This window comes from Sturnira hondurensis, unplaced genomic scaffold (assembly GCF_014824575.4).
Source record: "Sturnira hondurensis isolate 20B ecotype Veracruz unplaced genomic scaffold, ASM1482457v3 Scaffold0008723, whole genome shotgun sequence".
Lineage (NCBI taxonomy): Eukaryota > Metazoa > Chordata > Mammalia > Chiroptera > Phyllostomidae > Sturnira > Sturnira hondurensis.
The window spans coordinates 5,307,468-5,323,597 of record NW_028081354.1 but is presented as its reverse complement, the minus strand read 5'-3'; the positions used below and the strand labels follow the sequence as shown (position 1 = coordinate 5,323,597).

The 16,130-nt window shown below is 55.4% G+C and overlaps 2 protein-coding genes across 3 annotated transcripts in view; one reads left to right on the top strand and one right to left on the bottom strand.

The window, feature by feature from the left end:
- The first annotated feature begins 12 nt into the window (after positions 1–12).
- On the top strand, positions 13–9,666 carry BAP1 (BRCA1 associated deubiquitinase 1). Of its 2 annotated transcripts, XM_037055721.1 has the most exons (18): positions 13–165; positions 262–291; positions 401–455; positions 1,729–1,771; positions 2,244–2,376; positions 2,739–2,858; positions 3,337–3,398; positions 3,473–3,615; positions 3,886–3,964; positions 4,414–4,537; positions 4,825–4,972; positions 5,451–5,635; positions 6,112–6,245; positions 6,807–7,285; positions 7,404–7,564; positions 7,798–7,890; positions 8,020–8,092; positions 8,310–9,666. In XM_037055721.1, the coding sequence occupies exons 3-18, from the start codon at positions 431–433 to the stop codon at positions 8,441–8,443; spliced, it is 2,136 nt and encodes a 711-aa protein (XP_036911616.1). In that variant the 5' UTR covers positions 13–165; positions 262–291; positions 401–430; the 3' UTR covers positions 8,444–9,666. The 2 variants fall into 2 exon arrangements, with proteins under 2 accessions (XP_036911616.1, XP_036911614.1); XM_037055719.1 differs by lacking the exon at positions 1,729–1,771.
- DNAH1 (dynein axonemal heavy chain 1) overlaps positions 9,175–16,130 on the bottom strand; it is a 76,246-nt gene continuing 69,290 nt past the window's right edge. The window contains exons 66-78 of the mRNA XM_037055722.1: positions 15,710–15,861; positions 15,084–15,280; positions 14,704–14,848; positions 14,334–14,492; positions 14,128–14,259; positions 13,628–13,798; positions 13,369–13,548; positions 13,124–13,300; positions 12,445–12,615; positions 12,155–12,285; positions 11,464–11,815; positions 10,917–11,151; positions 9,175–10,384 (exon numbers count right to left, since the gene is read on the bottom strand). Of these exons, the coding sequence (XP_036911617.1) occupies positions 10,263–10,384; positions 10,917–11,151; positions 11,464–11,815; positions 12,155–12,285; positions 12,445–12,615; positions 13,124–13,300; positions 13,369–13,548; positions 13,628–13,798; positions 14,128–14,259; positions 14,334–14,492; positions 14,704–14,848; positions 15,084–15,280; positions 15,710–15,861 (2,324 nt within the window). The 3' untranslated portion in view covers positions 9,175–10,262. The remainder of the gene's footprint in view (positions 10,385–10,916; positions 11,152–11,463; positions 11,816–12,154; positions 12,286–12,444; positions 12,616–13,123; positions 13,301–13,368; positions 13,549–13,627; positions 13,799–14,127; positions 14,260–14,333; positions 14,493–14,703; positions 14,849–15,083; positions 15,281–15,709; positions 15,862–16,130) is intronic.

The following is a 16,130-nucleotide window of genomic DNA, read 5'->3' as shown; positions in this document are numbered from 1 at the left end:
GGTGACGCAAAGGGGCCCGTTGTCTGTGTGTGGGGCTAGGGGCCCCGGGGGCGTCGGGGGCTCCCGGCGGGGGCGGCGGTGGGTCGGGAGGGCCTGGACATGGCGCTGAGGGGCCGCCCCGTGGGAAGATGAATAAGGGCTGGCTGGAGTTGGAGAGCGACCCTGGTGAGGAGGGGGCCGGCTGGCCGGGCTCTGGGGAGGCCGGGTGGGCCCGGGAGGCGCCTTCCTGACCACTACCTGCTCCTCCTGTCGCCCTACCAGGCCTCTTCACCCTCCTGGTGGAAGATTTCGGTAAGAGTCTCTGCTACCCTCCGGACCGGGGCTGTGGGGGCCCACGCCTGCGCCCTCGCCGCACGGCCAGGAGCTGCCTTTCCCGACTTCTTTCCTTCCCCGATCGCAGGTGTCAAAGGGGTGCAAGTGGAGGAGATCTATGACCTTCAGAGCAAGTGCCAGGGGTGAGTGGCGTGGCGGCAGGACCTCCCTTTACAACTCGAGGGCTCGGGAAGGATCTGGGGAAGAGTTCCTCTCAAGGGGGATAGTATCAGGAACCCTAAGTTGTAAAAGTTCGTGTAAGGAAGCATCCCTCCTCTGGGTGTTTTCCTGATGAAATTACTTTGTTTTCTCCCAGTCTTCCCTCAGCACTTCCCTTTATGTAGTAGCACCTCCTCCCGCACCCCTGCAAGTTCTAACCATCCTTTGGTTCAGCTGCTTTTTCTGGTCTTAGAGCAGGAAGCCAGGCTCTTCTCTATACGCAGACCCCACAGTGCCTTTTGTGCAGCTGAAATTTATTAATTACTGCTTTAGTGTGCCGGTGCACTAATGCCTTTAATGTCCACAGAAGGGTCTTGTATTGATTGGTTTGTGTGTAGCATCTACAAGGCCCCTCCTGGGTGACCAACCGTAGGGTCTTGTTTTGGTGGTCTTGCAGAATAGAGGTGTGGAGAACTGCTGCAGTGACTGAACTGAGTCTGCTTTTATTTCCCAGGAAAGAAGGGGCTGATATGGGTGTTCATTTTCTTCCTTGGCTCAGGTCTTGGGGTCCCCAAGTGAGAAATAGTGTTTAAATTCCTCATCAGATTTTTTGTTCTTGCTTTATCTTCCGTTCCTATCCTGTCCTGGGCCATTGGTTTCAGATTTTTTTCTCTTGTCACAGAACCATGTACGTCATAAGGATACTGGGTGGACACTTGGAGAACCACAGCCAGGAGCTGATGTTTAGACAGCTTGTGGCAGGCTTTGGGTTGTCAGGGCTCAGGGGCACTTTGGGCAGTGTTGGCAGAAACCAGGGGAGAACTGGGATTCCAGGAAGGGCACCTGAGTGGTAACACAGTGTGGAGGCGACATTCCTCGCAAGTACCCCCAGCCGCCATGGATGAGAGTAATCATGACTGAGATATGATATAATCTGCTTGGGGAGGAGAAGTGGCCATTTCCCCAGAGGAAAAAGGCCATGAGCAGTGGCCAGTTTCTCAGGGGAAAAAAATGTATTGAGCTCCCTCCTCCAGGGGCTTTTATTGGGTTGTAATACACAGGAATACAGGGCGGCAAGGATCAAACAGTAGATAACATTTCAAAGAAATCTGAGGGCTTGGTATGAGTCAGAGTCTGTGAGGAACAGAGTTTTAGGGTTTCCTGCGGGAACCCTTAACATATGAATGAAAGCACTCTTAGCAGAGCAGATTTCACAGGTTTATCAGGAAGTCTTTGTGATGCCAGATTTTTCCCCAGGACATGCTCTAGCAAGGCAAGGAGCTGCACCCCTCCCCATCAGGTATTCAGGCTAGAGAGGATTAGAGGCAGGAAGCGCTTCTGCCAGAGAACATGGGGACTTGGGCTTTGACAAAGCCCAGGGACCAGAGTCCATTGCTCTTTGTTGCAGCACCACCCCCCCAAGTCCTTCCATGAAGGCCTCCTAAGTGATTGAGTCTGGCTTAAATTGGCCCCTGCTGTGAGGGGTCTTACCCATCATTGACTTTCCACCAACCTTTGGGGGCAGGGAGAGGAAACTGAGACAGCATTTGCTACCAGAGACACAAGCTTTGTCTCCTGGGGCTTGCATTCCAGGTCATCTGCATTCCAGGTCCTCCCTTGCCCTTAGCCACAAGGGGTTGAGATACAATTCCTAGAACCAGGCAGAGTGGTCTGCAGTAACACAGTGCAGAGGAATATGGGGAGGGAAAAAAGGGAATATTGGTTGCCTTCCTCCACTTGGCTGGTTTAGCTCTGCTTCTTGCTTTCCTCAGCCCCGTGTATGGATTCATTTTCCTGTTCAAATGGATCGAAGAGCGCCGGTCCCGTCGCAAGGTCTCTACCTTGGTGGATGATACATCTGTGATTGATGACGATATTGTGAATAATATGTTCTTTGCCCACCAGGTCTGCTGGCTTTGTGTTCTGTCTGGAGGGTGGGGTGCTGACATTTTCTTTGCTTGGGAAGTAGAAGTGGGAGAAGGCAGGGAGAGGAGATAGGCAGGCACCAAGGATGGTGGTTGTAAAAGTCCCTTGGCAGAAGGATTGAGCTCTTATTCATTAAAAAAGGGAGACTCTTTAGAGCAGTTTGGGGTCTGAATCCACTCTCCATGTCCCCAGACATTGGATATTTAGTTAAATAAACAAATACTGGGCAAAGATGAGGGTGGTTGTCCAGATATGACTGTCCCTCTCTGTGTCCCCATTCCTGATGAATGTGGGCTTCAGTTGAGGATGCTGTGTATGGGTGATTGTTCTTGGTTTCACAGCTGATACCCAACTCTTGCGCCACTCATGCCCTGCTGAGTGTGCTCCTGAACTGCAGCAATGTGGACCTGGGGCCCACCCTGAGTCGTATGAAGGACTTCACCAAAGGCTTCAGCCCTGAGGTAGGCCACAGTGCCTTAATCCTGGGTCACCACTGGCTGGGCAGATCTGGCCTCCAGGGCTGCTGATGCTGCCATATGACATTTGGCACTATGAGGCTTTTCATTTTTCATGTGAATGTTTACATTACATTACATTACATTACATTGACTCTTAATTGTGTAAGGCAATTGGTTCTAGGCCCATTGTAAGGAAAAGAGACAAACCTAAGGAAGGAAGGAGCATTGCTTAATAGATATCATTTTAGGACTTTGTCAGCACTTTATAGGCCACATTGCTCCCAGTGTCTGCTGATTACTGTGCAAGGACATTAGAGCTCATCTATTTGGGGCTCCAGAGCTCTCTTCTACCTTTAGGAGAGTCCACCTGTGCTTCTGTAGGTTCCTGGAGCACCTCCAGGCCTGCTCTCCTGAGCTTTGTTTCCCACCCAGAGGCTCATCTGAGAAGTTGTTCTGATCTGGCTTATTTTCTTCCCTCTAGAGCAAAGGATATGCGATTGGCAATGCCCCCGAGTTGGCCAAGGCACATAATAGCCATGCCAGGTGTGTGGGAGCTGATGGGGGTGGGGGTAAGGAAGGGCTGTCCCATTCTGGGTCCTGACTCTATCTTTCCCCAGACCCGAGCCACGCCACCTTCCAGAGAAGCAGAATGGCCTTAGTGCGGTGCGGACCATGGAGGCATTCCACTTTGTCAGCTACGTGCCTATCACAGGCCGGCTTTTTGAGCTGGATGGGCTCAAGGTCTACCCCATTGACCATGGTAGGCACTCTGAGCTTGGGGCTGTTTGGGTTTCTCTGCTTAACTCTTAAAAGCCGGGGTCCTGTATCCTCAGGTGCTTGGGACTCAGTGGTGGGGGATGGGGGATGGGTGTTTAGGACATCTGGCTTTGGCCAGATGGCACCCTGCACTGCATTGCCTGACTGGCCCTTTGACTCCCTGGCTCAACTACTCTCCATCCTCCTGCCTACTCTTGGCTTGATCAAACTCAGAGCTTCCCACTTGCTGACTCCTTGTCTTGGTGTTCTTTAGGGCCCTGGGGGGAGGATGAGGAGTGGACAGACAAGGCCCGGCGGGTCATCATGGAGCGTATTGGCCTTGCCACTGCAGGGTAAGGGCCCTGTGCCTCCCCTATCCTCTGGACCTGTGTCCCCATTGGTAGGGATACAGAAAAGGGAACCCAAGGCAGAAAGAAGCCAGGTGACTTGTGCAAGGCCACATGGTGAATCTGAAAAGGTCAGACTTAGATCTTGGCTCCCAACTCATTGCCATGTTTCCTGCCCAGGCTGCCTATGTCCTGCTTTGGGGAGGGGGAACCTTGGTGGAACCCTGGGTGGCCCAGGTATGCTGGGTCACTTCTTGCTTGGCCCCTCAAATAGTTCATTGGAAGTTACCAGCTCAGGAGGCTGGTGTGCATGGTTAGCTGCTGCCTGCCTACCATAGGGCCTGTGCCTATATGGCGGTAGGAGTGACTTCAGGAAGCCCTGACAGGGTATCTGCCTCAACTTGATGGTGGGGCTTGGGCGGGAGCTGCTCTCACAGCTGCAGCTGTGACTGCAGGGAGCCGTACCATGATATCCGCTTCAACCTGATGGCGGTGGTGCCTGACCGCAGGATCAAGTATGAGGCTAGGCTGCATGTGTTGAAGGTGAATCGTCAGACAGTCCTGGAGGCTCTGCAGCAGGTGGGTACCCTCCTGCCTGGTCCCTTCCCAGCTATCTTCTCACTGGGGCCTCTGTTTCTCCAAATCACCCTCGTGGATCTGGGCTTCAACCAACCACTGCTTCTTTTGCACCATTTTTGGGAAAGGTGGGACTTGGGGTGGGGAGGGAAAGTCATTTTCCTAAAGGAGGTTTGGGTTTCACTGTTCTGTTTCTTTGCGAGGGAGTGGGTAGAGCCAAGGCTCTTAAGCTGTCTGAGGTAGAGGCTGGGGCTGCCTTCTCTCTTCTGAGCCCTGGATTCTGTTTTCAGTTGATCAGGGTAACACAACCAGAGCTGATTCAGACCCACAAGTCACAAGAGTCACAGCTGCCTGAGGAGACCAAACCAGTCAGTGGCAAGTCCCCTGTGGCTCTGGAGGCAAGCAGGGCTCCAGTGCCCACTGAGGGCACCCACACAGGTACTCGGGGTTGTAGGGCCTCTTGTGGGCCTTGCCACTTGACCTGGGGGACCCAAACAGAGCAAGTCTTTTCCTATGGAGGCACTTGGGCAGTGAGTCATGGGCTCCTACAGGAGGCCTGAAGCCTCAATGCTTGTATCCCTCTCCCTTCCAAACATGGAGAGCAGTTTTTCCCTAAAGAAATGCAACTGTAAAGGGCTGCCATTACCAAAGGCCCCTGAGCCTTTTCTGTAGTGCATATCCCTTTCTGGTTTTCTTAGAGGCTTTTTAAAATTTCTGCTTCCCTCTCTTTTCCACTTTACTCTTCTCCTGTCTCGCTGTGGGCCCATGAATGACTTCCATCCCACCAGCTTGCTTGGCTGTCCCCTCCTGGGAAGGGAGGGGGAGCAATGCGGTGTCACAGGAGTGGGGAGACTGGGCTGGGGACAGCTTTTCTTGAGAAGCCAGCTAAAAGTCCTGCTCGTGCTCCTTCTCTCAGATGGTGCGGAGGAGGTGGCCGGTACATGCCCACAAGCTCTGACCCACAGTCCTCCCAGCAAACCCAAGCTGGTGGTGAAGCCTTCAGGGAGCAGCCTCAATGGTGTTCCCCCCAACCCCACTCCCATTGTCCAGCGGCTGCCAGCTTTCCTCGACAATCACAACTATGCTAAGTCCCCCATGCAGGTGAGCTGGGAGTGCCCCCCAGGACTCCCTCCAGGATTCTCTTGAAAGGCTGCCACGGGCATTTTCCTCAGGTGGTTCTTGATGTTCATTATCCTGGTTCCTCTGATAGTTGGAAGCACCCAACAAGGCAGGGGGCTTAGGGAGGCAGAGAGAGCTCCTCTGACCTTAAGTCCAGCTGCATGGCTATGGGCCTAAATGTTGAGGTCATGTTCCTTGGTACAACTCTATGGGTTGGATTCTGCTGGCCAGATGAAGGCACATGTTTCAGGGCCCTCTTTCCCTCAGAAGCCCTGTGTAGGCCGGTGGTATGGGTAGGCAGTAGCTTTTCTATGAGCCAAGGGTGGGCTCTGGAATACCTAGAGGGTTCTGTGGACTTGACCTGAGAGCCATGTTGGCTTCCTGTCTGGCTGTGACTGCTTTGTCCAGCCTGGGCTGACTGACCCCTGCTGATGGGCTGCCCTGGGTTTCTGCCTCAGGAGGAAGAAGACTTGGCAGCAGGTGTGGGCCGCAGCCGAGTTCCAGTCCGCCCACCACAGCAGTACTCAGACGATGAGGATGACTATGAGGATGATGAAGAGGATGATGTGCAGAACACCAACTCCGCCATCAGGTCAGCCTCAGCTCTGTAAGGCTGGAAGCTCTGAGTGCTACGGACCCTATCTTGAATATTCCAGCTTGTGTCTGAGTACGCCTCAGCAGATAGACAGTGCTGAGCACCTGCTGAGTACAGGTCCCTGGGGGAGGTTGGCATGAAGGAGGCTGACTCCAGGTCCCAAGAAACTTGAAGAGCTGGGGTGGGTGGGGAGGGGGCTGAGCCCATTTAACCAGACATCAAAACATGTCCTGTTGGGAGGTTGCCTTTTGGCTAGGCCTTGTAAGAATTGGATGAAGCAGGGAAGGAGGAGATAGGGCAGGGGTACTTTGCTAGAAGACATGGCATTGGCAAAAGGCTAGCAGCTAGAATAGAGGTGTCCTTTGAGGATATGTGGCCATAGCTGTCAGAGCTTAGGGTGCCAGGCTGGGCATGGCTGGGTCAGGCAGCTGGACTGAGAGAGGAGCTGCAGGGTCAGTCCCTGGATGTTAGGGTGTGTTTAATAGACAGTTCTAGGCATTGCTGGGTGTGTGGTTACCTGGCCCACTCCTTTGGCTCACCTCTCCTTGGGCCCCACAGGTACAAGCGAAAGGGGCCAGGGAAGCCAGTGCCATTGAGTGGCTCTGGGGATGGGCAGCTGTCGGTGCTGCAGCCCAACACTATCAACGTCTTGGCTGAGAAGCTCAAAGAGTCCCAGAAAGACCTCTCGATTCCCCTCTCCATCAAGACCAGCAGTGGTGCTGGGAGTCCGGCAGTGGCAGCACCCACGCACTCGCAGCCCTCACCCACCCCCAGCAATGAGAGCACAGACACAGCCTCCGAGATCGGCAGCGCTTTCAACTCACCACTGCGCTCGCCCATCCGCTCAGCCAACCCCACGCGGCCCTCCAGCCCTGTCACCTCCCATATCTCCAAGGTGCTTTTTGGAGAGGATGAAAGCCTGCTACGTGTTGACTGTATACGTTACAATCGTGCTGTACGTGACCTGGGTCCTGTCATCAGTACAGGTCTGCTGCACTTGGCTGAGGATGGTGTGCTGAGTCCCCTGGCACTGACAGGTGGGCCTTGGGCTGGCTCACTGGCCACTTGGTGTATCAAGGATGGAGGAGGGAGGTAGCCAAGTGAGCACCAAGTGTCCTGCACTCTGATGGGTCTTCTCCTGCCTTCTTTTCCCAGAGGGTGGGAAGGGTTCCTCGCCCTCAATCAGACCAAGCCTGGGCAGCCAGGGGGCTGGCAGCCCAGAGGAGAAGGAAGTGGTGGAAGCTGTAGATGGCAGAGAGAAGTCTGGGCTGGTCAGGCCCAGTGAGCCCTTGAGTGGGGAGAAGTACTCACCCAAGGTGAGCTCCTGTGGGTTTCTTGTCTCATCCTAGCAGGGGGAAGGACTGGGTTCTTGACTGGAATTTCGGTGGGAAGGTTGGTGGCTATGAAGCCTGTCTGGGTTGGGTGGTGGAAGAGGCCTCAGTAAGCTCCAGGCACTCTGGCTGTTTATCTTTGCATCTCACTCCTTCCTGGTACTATGGCTTTGGTGCTGGCCAGTCCCCCTCACGGGTACAACGTTGGGTTTTGGCAGGAGCTTTTGGCACTATTGAAGTGTGTGGAGGCCGAGATTGCAAACTATGAGGCCTGCCTCAAGGAAGAGGTAGAGAAGAGGAAGAAATTCAAGGTGGGTTATCTCTCCCACTGCCTGGTCCTCTGCCTATGACTGCCATCCCAGAGGTGCGACCTCTCGAGGTCAGCTGGTGGCAGCTCTCTGGAGATCGGCTGCAGTGCCCTCATCCCATTTTCCCCACAGATTGATGATCAGAGAAGGACCCACAACTATGATGAGTTCATCTGCACATTTATCTCCATGCTGGCTCAGGAAGGTGAGGGTCCACACTGCCTATTACCTGGCATGCTCTCCTGAGGGCTATGCTCCTCAGGTTCCTGCTTTGTCAGGCCTCTGCTAGGGACTGAACAGACCGCGGAGCTGAGGGAGGCCCAGGAGACCCTCAGCTCTTGGCCTGAGTCTGTGGCCTATTGAGCAGGTGGCTGCTGGGCATCCAGCTACCTACCTACTCAAGGGCCTCTGTCCCTCTGCAGGCATGTTGGCCAACCTGGTGGAGCAGAACATCTCAGTGCGGCGGCGCCAAGGGGTCAGCATTGGCCGGCTCCACAAGCAGCGGAAGCCTGATCGGCGGAAACGCTCACGCCCCTACAAGGCCAAGCGTCAGTGAGGACTACTGGCCCTGACTCTTCAGCCTGCTCTTGCCTTGTGGCCCTCACCAGGGCCCCTTCCCTGCCCTACTTCCCACTTCCCAGTATTACCGAATAGTTCCAGCCAGAGAGCTCAGACCCTGGAAATGGAAGCCAGCCCAGGATTTCCTGCATTGTGCCCCTAGGGTCTGGTGGGGCAGGTCAAGCCCATAGTGCTCAGGAAGCAGCAGCTGGAGCTGGGGCACAGTAAGGTGCTGCGGCTTCCTCCACAGCTGGCTGTGGATCTGCAGGACTTGGCCTTTCTGCCTGGGTAGCAGAATATATATTTTACCTACAGAGACGTCTATTTTTCTGGGCTCTGGCCCATCTTGCCACCACTGTGTTGACATAGCTGGCTTCCTGACTAATGTGTTCTCTCTGAACAGTTGTCCTGGTGGGACCTGGGTGGGCATGGGCCTGTTGCTGAAGCCCCAGCCACCATTGTCTCTGTTGTGAGGAAGCCAGGTCTGCTCTTTGTTCCTCCTGGGAGAGCTCTAAACTCAGGGACCTGGACTCTGGGCTGGGTTGGGAGTGGGGGGTCCCAGTGTGGGTGGGGTGAGCAACCTGCTATAGTCCCAGGCTTGAGCAGAAAGGAGTGTTTGAGCTGTTTGGTGGCTTGTAAACTCTGTTGCTAGCTCCAGTCAGGCTTGTCAAGCCTGCTTTCCCCTTGAGCAAGGCTCTGGGGCTCTTTGCCTTCAGTGTTGTGGCCCTGGCAGTGGGCTTGCCTTGGGTTCCTGGACTCTGTCCCTGGAGCCTGGGGCTCAGAGGAGCCTCTGCCCATCTCCTCAGTATTACCATGTCTCCCTTCCCTTAGGGGTAGCAGAGACAGGGCTGCTTGCAGGAAACTGGCACCACTCAGCTCTCCCTGCCACGCCAGCTTCCTCAGCCTCTGCAAGGCACTCAGGGTGGGGGACTGCAGGACCAAGATGACCATTTGGAGCCCCCATGTTCCCAGAGGGCCTGATACCAAGGAGTAATGGGCCTAGCACTGCCTTTGGTGCTCGGCCCCCAAATACAGCCCTATGGCCTCTGCCAGATGGCTTAGAAGGAGATCTAAGGAGGCCCCTTATCTGTACATAGTGACCTGGGAGGGGATTGGGGGATAGTTGGCAGGCATGGCAGTTGCCTCTGCATGGAGCACAGCCTGACTCCTCAACCCCTGTAAATATTGGATCGATAAGTGAATAAAACTCTCCTAAAAAAATGAACCCTCCTATTGTTGCTGGCCTGAGGTTTGTACTCTAGGCTGAGATGGGAGTGAGGACCTAACCAGGCCTGGGCCCAAGGCCCAGTGACCAGAAATGAGACCTTACACATTCTTGAGTATTTAGCCTTCTGGGGAAGAGATTCTTGGGATCCTAGGCCTGGGATTTAGGACCTGAGCTGAGGAGAGACCTCAGGTGGGCTGTGGATTCTGAAGAGTTGTGTGCAAGGTGCAGTTTGGGAAGAGAGGGCCATGGCTTTCACCAGATCTGATAGCTTTGCAACCTGGAGTGATGGGGCTCTGCATTGAGGCAGGGCTGCCTCTAGTTCTGGTGTCCTTTCCCTCGAGGGGCGCTGGGACCTTGGAGGGTTCGCCTCTCCTCTTGTTGCACCTGCGCAGGTCCAGCAGATTAAAGGTGCTACCTGTCATCTCTTCCCCATCACTAGCCACATTTTCTCTTGGGGCTGCTGTAGCCCCTCACCCTCACTGTTTCCCTGGCAGTGTGTTGTATGGAAGTGGCCTTATGTAAGCAGGTAAGGCTCAGCTGGAGTGCTCAGAAAACTCAGCTTTAATGGCTCCCTCCCTTCTGTCCAGGTCTAGTAGTCCAGGGCACAGATGAGGGCCACACCGCGCTTTATCCAGTGTCGCTGGGGCTGGTCAGAGGGGATCTCCACAGCAATGATGTAGTTGGTGGAGTGGCCTGTGGTTGATAGTGTACCTGGAACAAGCAACAAAGGGAGGGGGTTAAGTTGCCACAACTGGAGGAGGACAGGGTAAAGGCAATGGATTTGGCAGACTTGGGGACAAGGAGTCTTGGGGACAAGCGGACCAAAGGGGAAGCCCGCTTGGTGAGTGGGTCTGGCCAAGGCTCAGGCCTCCCCAGGGTTAATGCACTGACTCAGGACAGGCAGCAATGGGAGAGTTGTACCACTCATGTCCTGTTGGACCCAGGCCAGGCCCACCCCCTCTCTAGGCCTCAGTCACCCACATTGAGCATTATCAGGCTGGGGCTCCCAGGACCCAGGGTGGATCTGCTGAGGGGGGCAGCAAGGTGGTGAGCTCAGGAGTCACTCTGTAGATAAGCCCTGCCTGCTGCTGCCAGGTTCTGTCCTTGCCTGGTTGGTCCAAGGACTGCTGACCAACCTCTGTTGCCATCTTGTTCTCCTAACCTGGGTCAGCCTATCTGGCCTGGGCTGGCCCAGTCCTGGGCCCCCATCTGTGGTGTAGGCTCCCTGCCCTGGGCATCGTACCAGAGCGGGTCAGCGTCTTATAGATAGGACACAGGTAGAAGGCCTGGTCCTGAATCTTGCGGTTGGGTGTCGGCAGGAGCCAGATAACAGCCATTTCCGTGTATAGCTCCTTGGGCCGAGACTCAGCCAGCTGGAAGGCCATGGGGTCCCAGCGGGCACCTTCCAGGAACAGCCCATAGATGTAGCACCCCTCTTCAGGCCTTTTCTTGAGCTCCGACACTGACTGGTACATCACCTGTGGTGGGTGCAGACATGCCCCGCACGCATCAGTACCCAGAATCTGGGTTAGAGTTTTGGTTCCGAAGCACAAGCTCCCTCCTGAGAGTTCTGCCTGCCTTCCTGCCACTTGTTATTTTAGCTAGTAGCTTGTGGTCTATACCCTGCCTTCGGGATTTCCATGGGGCTCATGGCCTCTTCTGGGCTGGCTCTCCTTTTCCCCCACCCCTGCTCCAGGGTCCCATGGCCGCCAGACAGGTGTGGCCTCAGAAGTAAGTGATCAGGCTATACTCCAGCCTGTCACCTGACCTGGCCCTGGCTGTGTCCAGACCTTGAAATCAAAGGAGATGGTGTCAATGGAGATGACTGATTTGCGGGCAAAGTTCTGTAGGGTGCCTGTCAGGAAAGCCTGGGGGAAGAAGAATCCACTGATCCAGAAAACAGCTGGGATGCCCTCTTTGATCCAGGTCTGCACGAAGTCCAGGCGTTGTAGCAGATCCATGACCCATGAGGACAGTGGCTTAAGCGATGGGTAGGCCTTGGCGTTCCAGAGCTCAGGCACAGCATTGTTGTACAGGCTGGCAGCCATCAGCTCCAACTGCGAGGACATCACCACCAGCCCCTTGAGCGCCTTGAGCAGGTCTTGCAGCATCTGTGTGATCACCTGCAGCAGCCGGTTGTACCTATGGGGCCAGGGCTGTGTAGCAGTACCTACAATCTTCAGTTGTAGGCCATAGACAAGAAAACAGGGGCTAGAACACAGAGCTGCTTGGACAGCCTGGGCACCAATCCCAGCTCTGGCCTTTAGCGAATGCGTGACCTTAGTTCACTTAATCTTTTGGGGCCTTGGTTTACCCATCTGTAAAATGGGAATAATAAAAATGTGGCTGGATTTAGAGGATGGATTTTAGCACCTGGTATGGCACCTGTACCATAGTACCTCTTGCTATCATTTCTCTTTAGCTCTGGTTCGTTGACTCCGGGCTGGTGGTGGTGAGGGGTGACTGGGATAGGGGGATTACCGAATGACCTCCTGTACGAGCACTGTGTTCATTGACTCCTCATACAGCACAGGGTACTTGCTCATCACCAGCTGCAAGTTGATGGGCTCAGGCACCCGGAGTAGAATGTTGTGGGCCACATCTTCCACTGTCTGTAGGCACAAAGGGATACTGGGGGTCAGGGCTGGTCCCCACAACCCTCATAGGATCTCACATGCACAGAGTTTTTTCCCATAAGGGAGCAGGCAGGACAGTGGGTGGGAGGTTAGCCCTGACCAACCCTTGGGTCCCTTCCCCTGGTTATGCCCCACCTCCTCCCTGCTCTGGCCGCCCGCAGAGGATGATTTTGGTTGCAGCTGTATTATGGCATTGAGCAGAGTGTAAGTCTCATTCTGGGCGAAGGTGATGTTGGCGTTGTCGTGCAGGCCAAAGATCTCAGGCATGTCGTTGAGTGGGAGGCCCTTGATGTAGGAGAGGTAGCCCTGTGGGTAGAGAGGCATAGCTGAAGCCCCTGCCTGGCTCTATCCCCAGCCTGTGGGTGGCCTTTCAATTAAACACATCCCCCGCCCATCACCTTGGTTGTAACCCCATTGTTCTTGGGACTTCATGGCCCCTGAGGCATGATGGGGGCAGCTTCTGCCTCCCTCCCAGCCCCTTTCTCAGTGCCATCCAGCTCTTCCTGCTCCTTCATTGGGCTGCTCAAACCTGCCACACTCCCTTGTTTCCACACTCTGGAATGCCTGACCCAGCCCCTGACTGCTCATCACACATCTCAGCTGAAGCAGAGCTTCTTCAGGAGGACCCCTGACTATGTGGGCTGGGTCCGGTTGCTCCTTCCTTACCCCTGCCTCACTGAGTGCCCTCAGGTAGCAGTGACTGTCTTTTCAGGCTGGATTAATCAATGAGAAGGAGCTACTGCAGGGCAGGGGCCACATCTCTTCACCCAGCACCAGGTGGTTCTCAGTACCCCAGAACCCAGGCTGTGCTCACGTTGAGATCATAGGTGGGTTGGATCTGGTGGTAGATGCCTGAAGTGCTGTAGCTGTGCTCAGGGAAGAGCACTTCAGGGCTGTAGAAGTCCTCCAGGATGTTCATGATGCAGCGGCGGTCCCAGTCATCGGTGACACGGCCCCCGTAGTTGATCTCCCCTGCCGTGTACTTGAGGACCTATGTGGTGGGTGGGTAAGGGCCTCACAAGTGCCGAGCTCCCCACCCTCAGCCTGTCCCCAGCCCACCTTGTAGGGGATGTCATCATACTCGTCCAGGAACATCTTGAGCTGGCTGATACAGATGCGCAGGTCCCCATCTGTGAACTCGTAGGGGATGTTGAAGCCCAGGGGTCCAAACTTTCGGCGCTCCAGTGCATTCCCATGGAACAGGCACAGAGACAGCAGCAGGGACTTGAACTCCGTCACCTGTGAGAGGTGAGGGACAGGAGACATGAGGGGAAAGGCCGGGGTCATGTGGGGCAGGGCACTACCAAGTGTACCTCACCTTGCGACAGGAGTTGAGGAAGTCATCGCTGAGGCTGTTGTAGGACTTGAGCAGGTTGGCCTTGACACCACGTGGTGGCTCAATGGTCATCTTGGAGCCATTCTGCAGGATGGACACTGGAAACTTGTTGCTGGGCAGGCTGGTGAGCCACAGGCGGAAGTCCCGGTGCACCTGGTAGCCATGTTCCATGTGAGCATCAGGACCCATACCTGGCTGTGTCCCCAATACCAGGCTCCCTCCCACCCAGGGACCCTGGGCCACCCTCAGCCTGACTCTACCCCTGGGGGCACACACCAGGCTGCACAGAGCACTGAGATACAAGCTTTGCACCCTGACTGGTGTGGTGAGGTGACTTGGGTGCACTGAGAAGATTAATGTAGTCGAGGCAAGTTCCTGAGCACTTCTTGTGCTGGGCTAAGCACTTTGCAAGACCATCTTGTTTAGCTCACAGTCCTGGGTGGACACATTAGTACCCCCTGTGGCAGAGGGAGCTGGTGTACCTTGTCGGGATTGATGTGCTCAATGAGGTGCTCTAGGGCTGGCATCCAGCTTGGGGCCAGGTGGCAGTTCTGGAAGAAGACCCACTTGCCCCTCTCTATGGAGCTGCGCATCATGGCTTCTGCCCGTGGGCCCTGGGGGGGTGTAAGTGCAGAGTGGTGGGATCAGCTGGTCTGGCTGGCCATCACCCTCCTGGCCCCACCCTTACCTGGCCCTGGCCCAGGGAGATGGCAGAGAGCTTCTTGGAGAACTTCATTTCTTCAGCAAACTTGTACAGGTCGGCAGCGGGATCGGTGCCCGGCGACAGCACAAAGATGAGAGGTGTCGTGGAGTTGGAGTCTTTAAACACCACTGACAAGTTGGCTGTCTGCAGGGCAGAGAGACATGCCGGGGCCACATGGGGCTGAGGAGGCACTGGGACCTGGGCAAGGGACAGCAAACTGGGGGCTCCCAGAGCCTTTGGGGGGTGGGCTAGGAGTCCTGGCCTGATGAAAGCTGCAAAGTGGTCTATCCAGGTGCAGTCAGGCCCTTGGCACCCACGTGGGGATTAGCAGGTGGCACTGGCTGGCAGCACTTGCCTGGGGCTCAATGAAGCGAGGCTCCAGGTTGGTGGCCACAAAGTCTTGCATGGCATTGGTAACCTTGTCTCCACGTAGGCAGCGCAGGACCAGCAGCTTCTGGAACTGGTCCAGGTACTGATCCCAGATGCCAGGCAAGGGTTCCCTGTAATAGTGCCCATGTCTCCCTGAAAATTGACCTATGGGAAGGCATTGGCCACAGGGACTCTGCTGGCTGGATGGCAAAGGAGAGTGGAGTGTCTGGAGGTGTGTGGCTGGGGGTATGGAAGAGACGTGGCCACAGCTGCAGGGCAGTCCCAGGTGGCCTCTCGGAAGGCTCCTGTGTCTGGGTTTCACCCCCTCAATGTACCCACTCTAACACGCCTTGGGGCCCAGCTCACCGGTGGGGCTCTGGGCTGTCGAAGATAGCCCGGAATTCTGAGAGGTGTTTCACAAAGTCAGCAGCGAAGGAGTAGAAGGCTGGCAGGTTCGAGAGCGCCAGGATGTCTCGCCAGGCCCGGTCTGACAGCCAGTCCACTGCAGGGTTCTCCGTCATCACCTGGATGGAGCCCCCAGACAGGAGGTAGCGCCACTCACTCTAGCAGGGGACAGAAGGAGGCTGGTGCCAGGCCCTATGTACCTGTGAGCCCACCCAGTACACAGTGAGGTGGTGGCTGTCACTCTTGCTGCCTTGGCAGTGCTTTCCAACACACTATAAAATACCTGGGGCTCATGAGAATGTGAGCTGGGAGGCTCAGGCCAGCCTCTGTGCCCACTGGCACGCTCAAGCTTCTGAGAAGGCCTGTACTCATAGAACTGCTTGGGTCACTACTAACCCAGGGTCTCCTGGCTGTTTTTACGCAAAGAACTGTGTTTCCTTCCTTAGGCCTTTGCCCCTTTGCTCTTGCTGTGTTTTCTTGCCTGGCCTTTCCTTCCACCTTGTTCTCTCAGGCCCTGCAACAGGGCAACTCCTCTGGCAATCTGTCCTGGACCACTGTCCCACCTGGCTGCCTCTCTACTCATGCACCTGGTTGATCTTGTCCTCGTTCATCATGATGCGGACACACAGCAGGAAGGCGAACATCAACTTGTGCTTCTCAAAGAGGCTGCGGCAGACATTACTGTAGAGGCTGTAGGTCAGGTAGCGATTGATGTTGGCGATGCGCTTCTTCAGATTGTCTGCAGGCAGAGAGGTGATGCAGCACATGCGGAGAGGGGGAGAAAGCCAGAGCCCTGCGGTCCAGCCTAGCCAGTCCCCACAGCAGCCACAGGAGGGCTGGGCCTCCCTGTGGGGCATCTGGAGTTCCTAGTAAAAGGGCTCTGAGGAAGATAGGGAGGAGTGTGTGTGTTCTTATGTAGAGTGTATCTGAGAGCATATGCAAGTGACTATGGGTGTCAGTTTGTGCACGTGCCCACGTGAAAACATGTTCACATGTCCCATCTGTGCT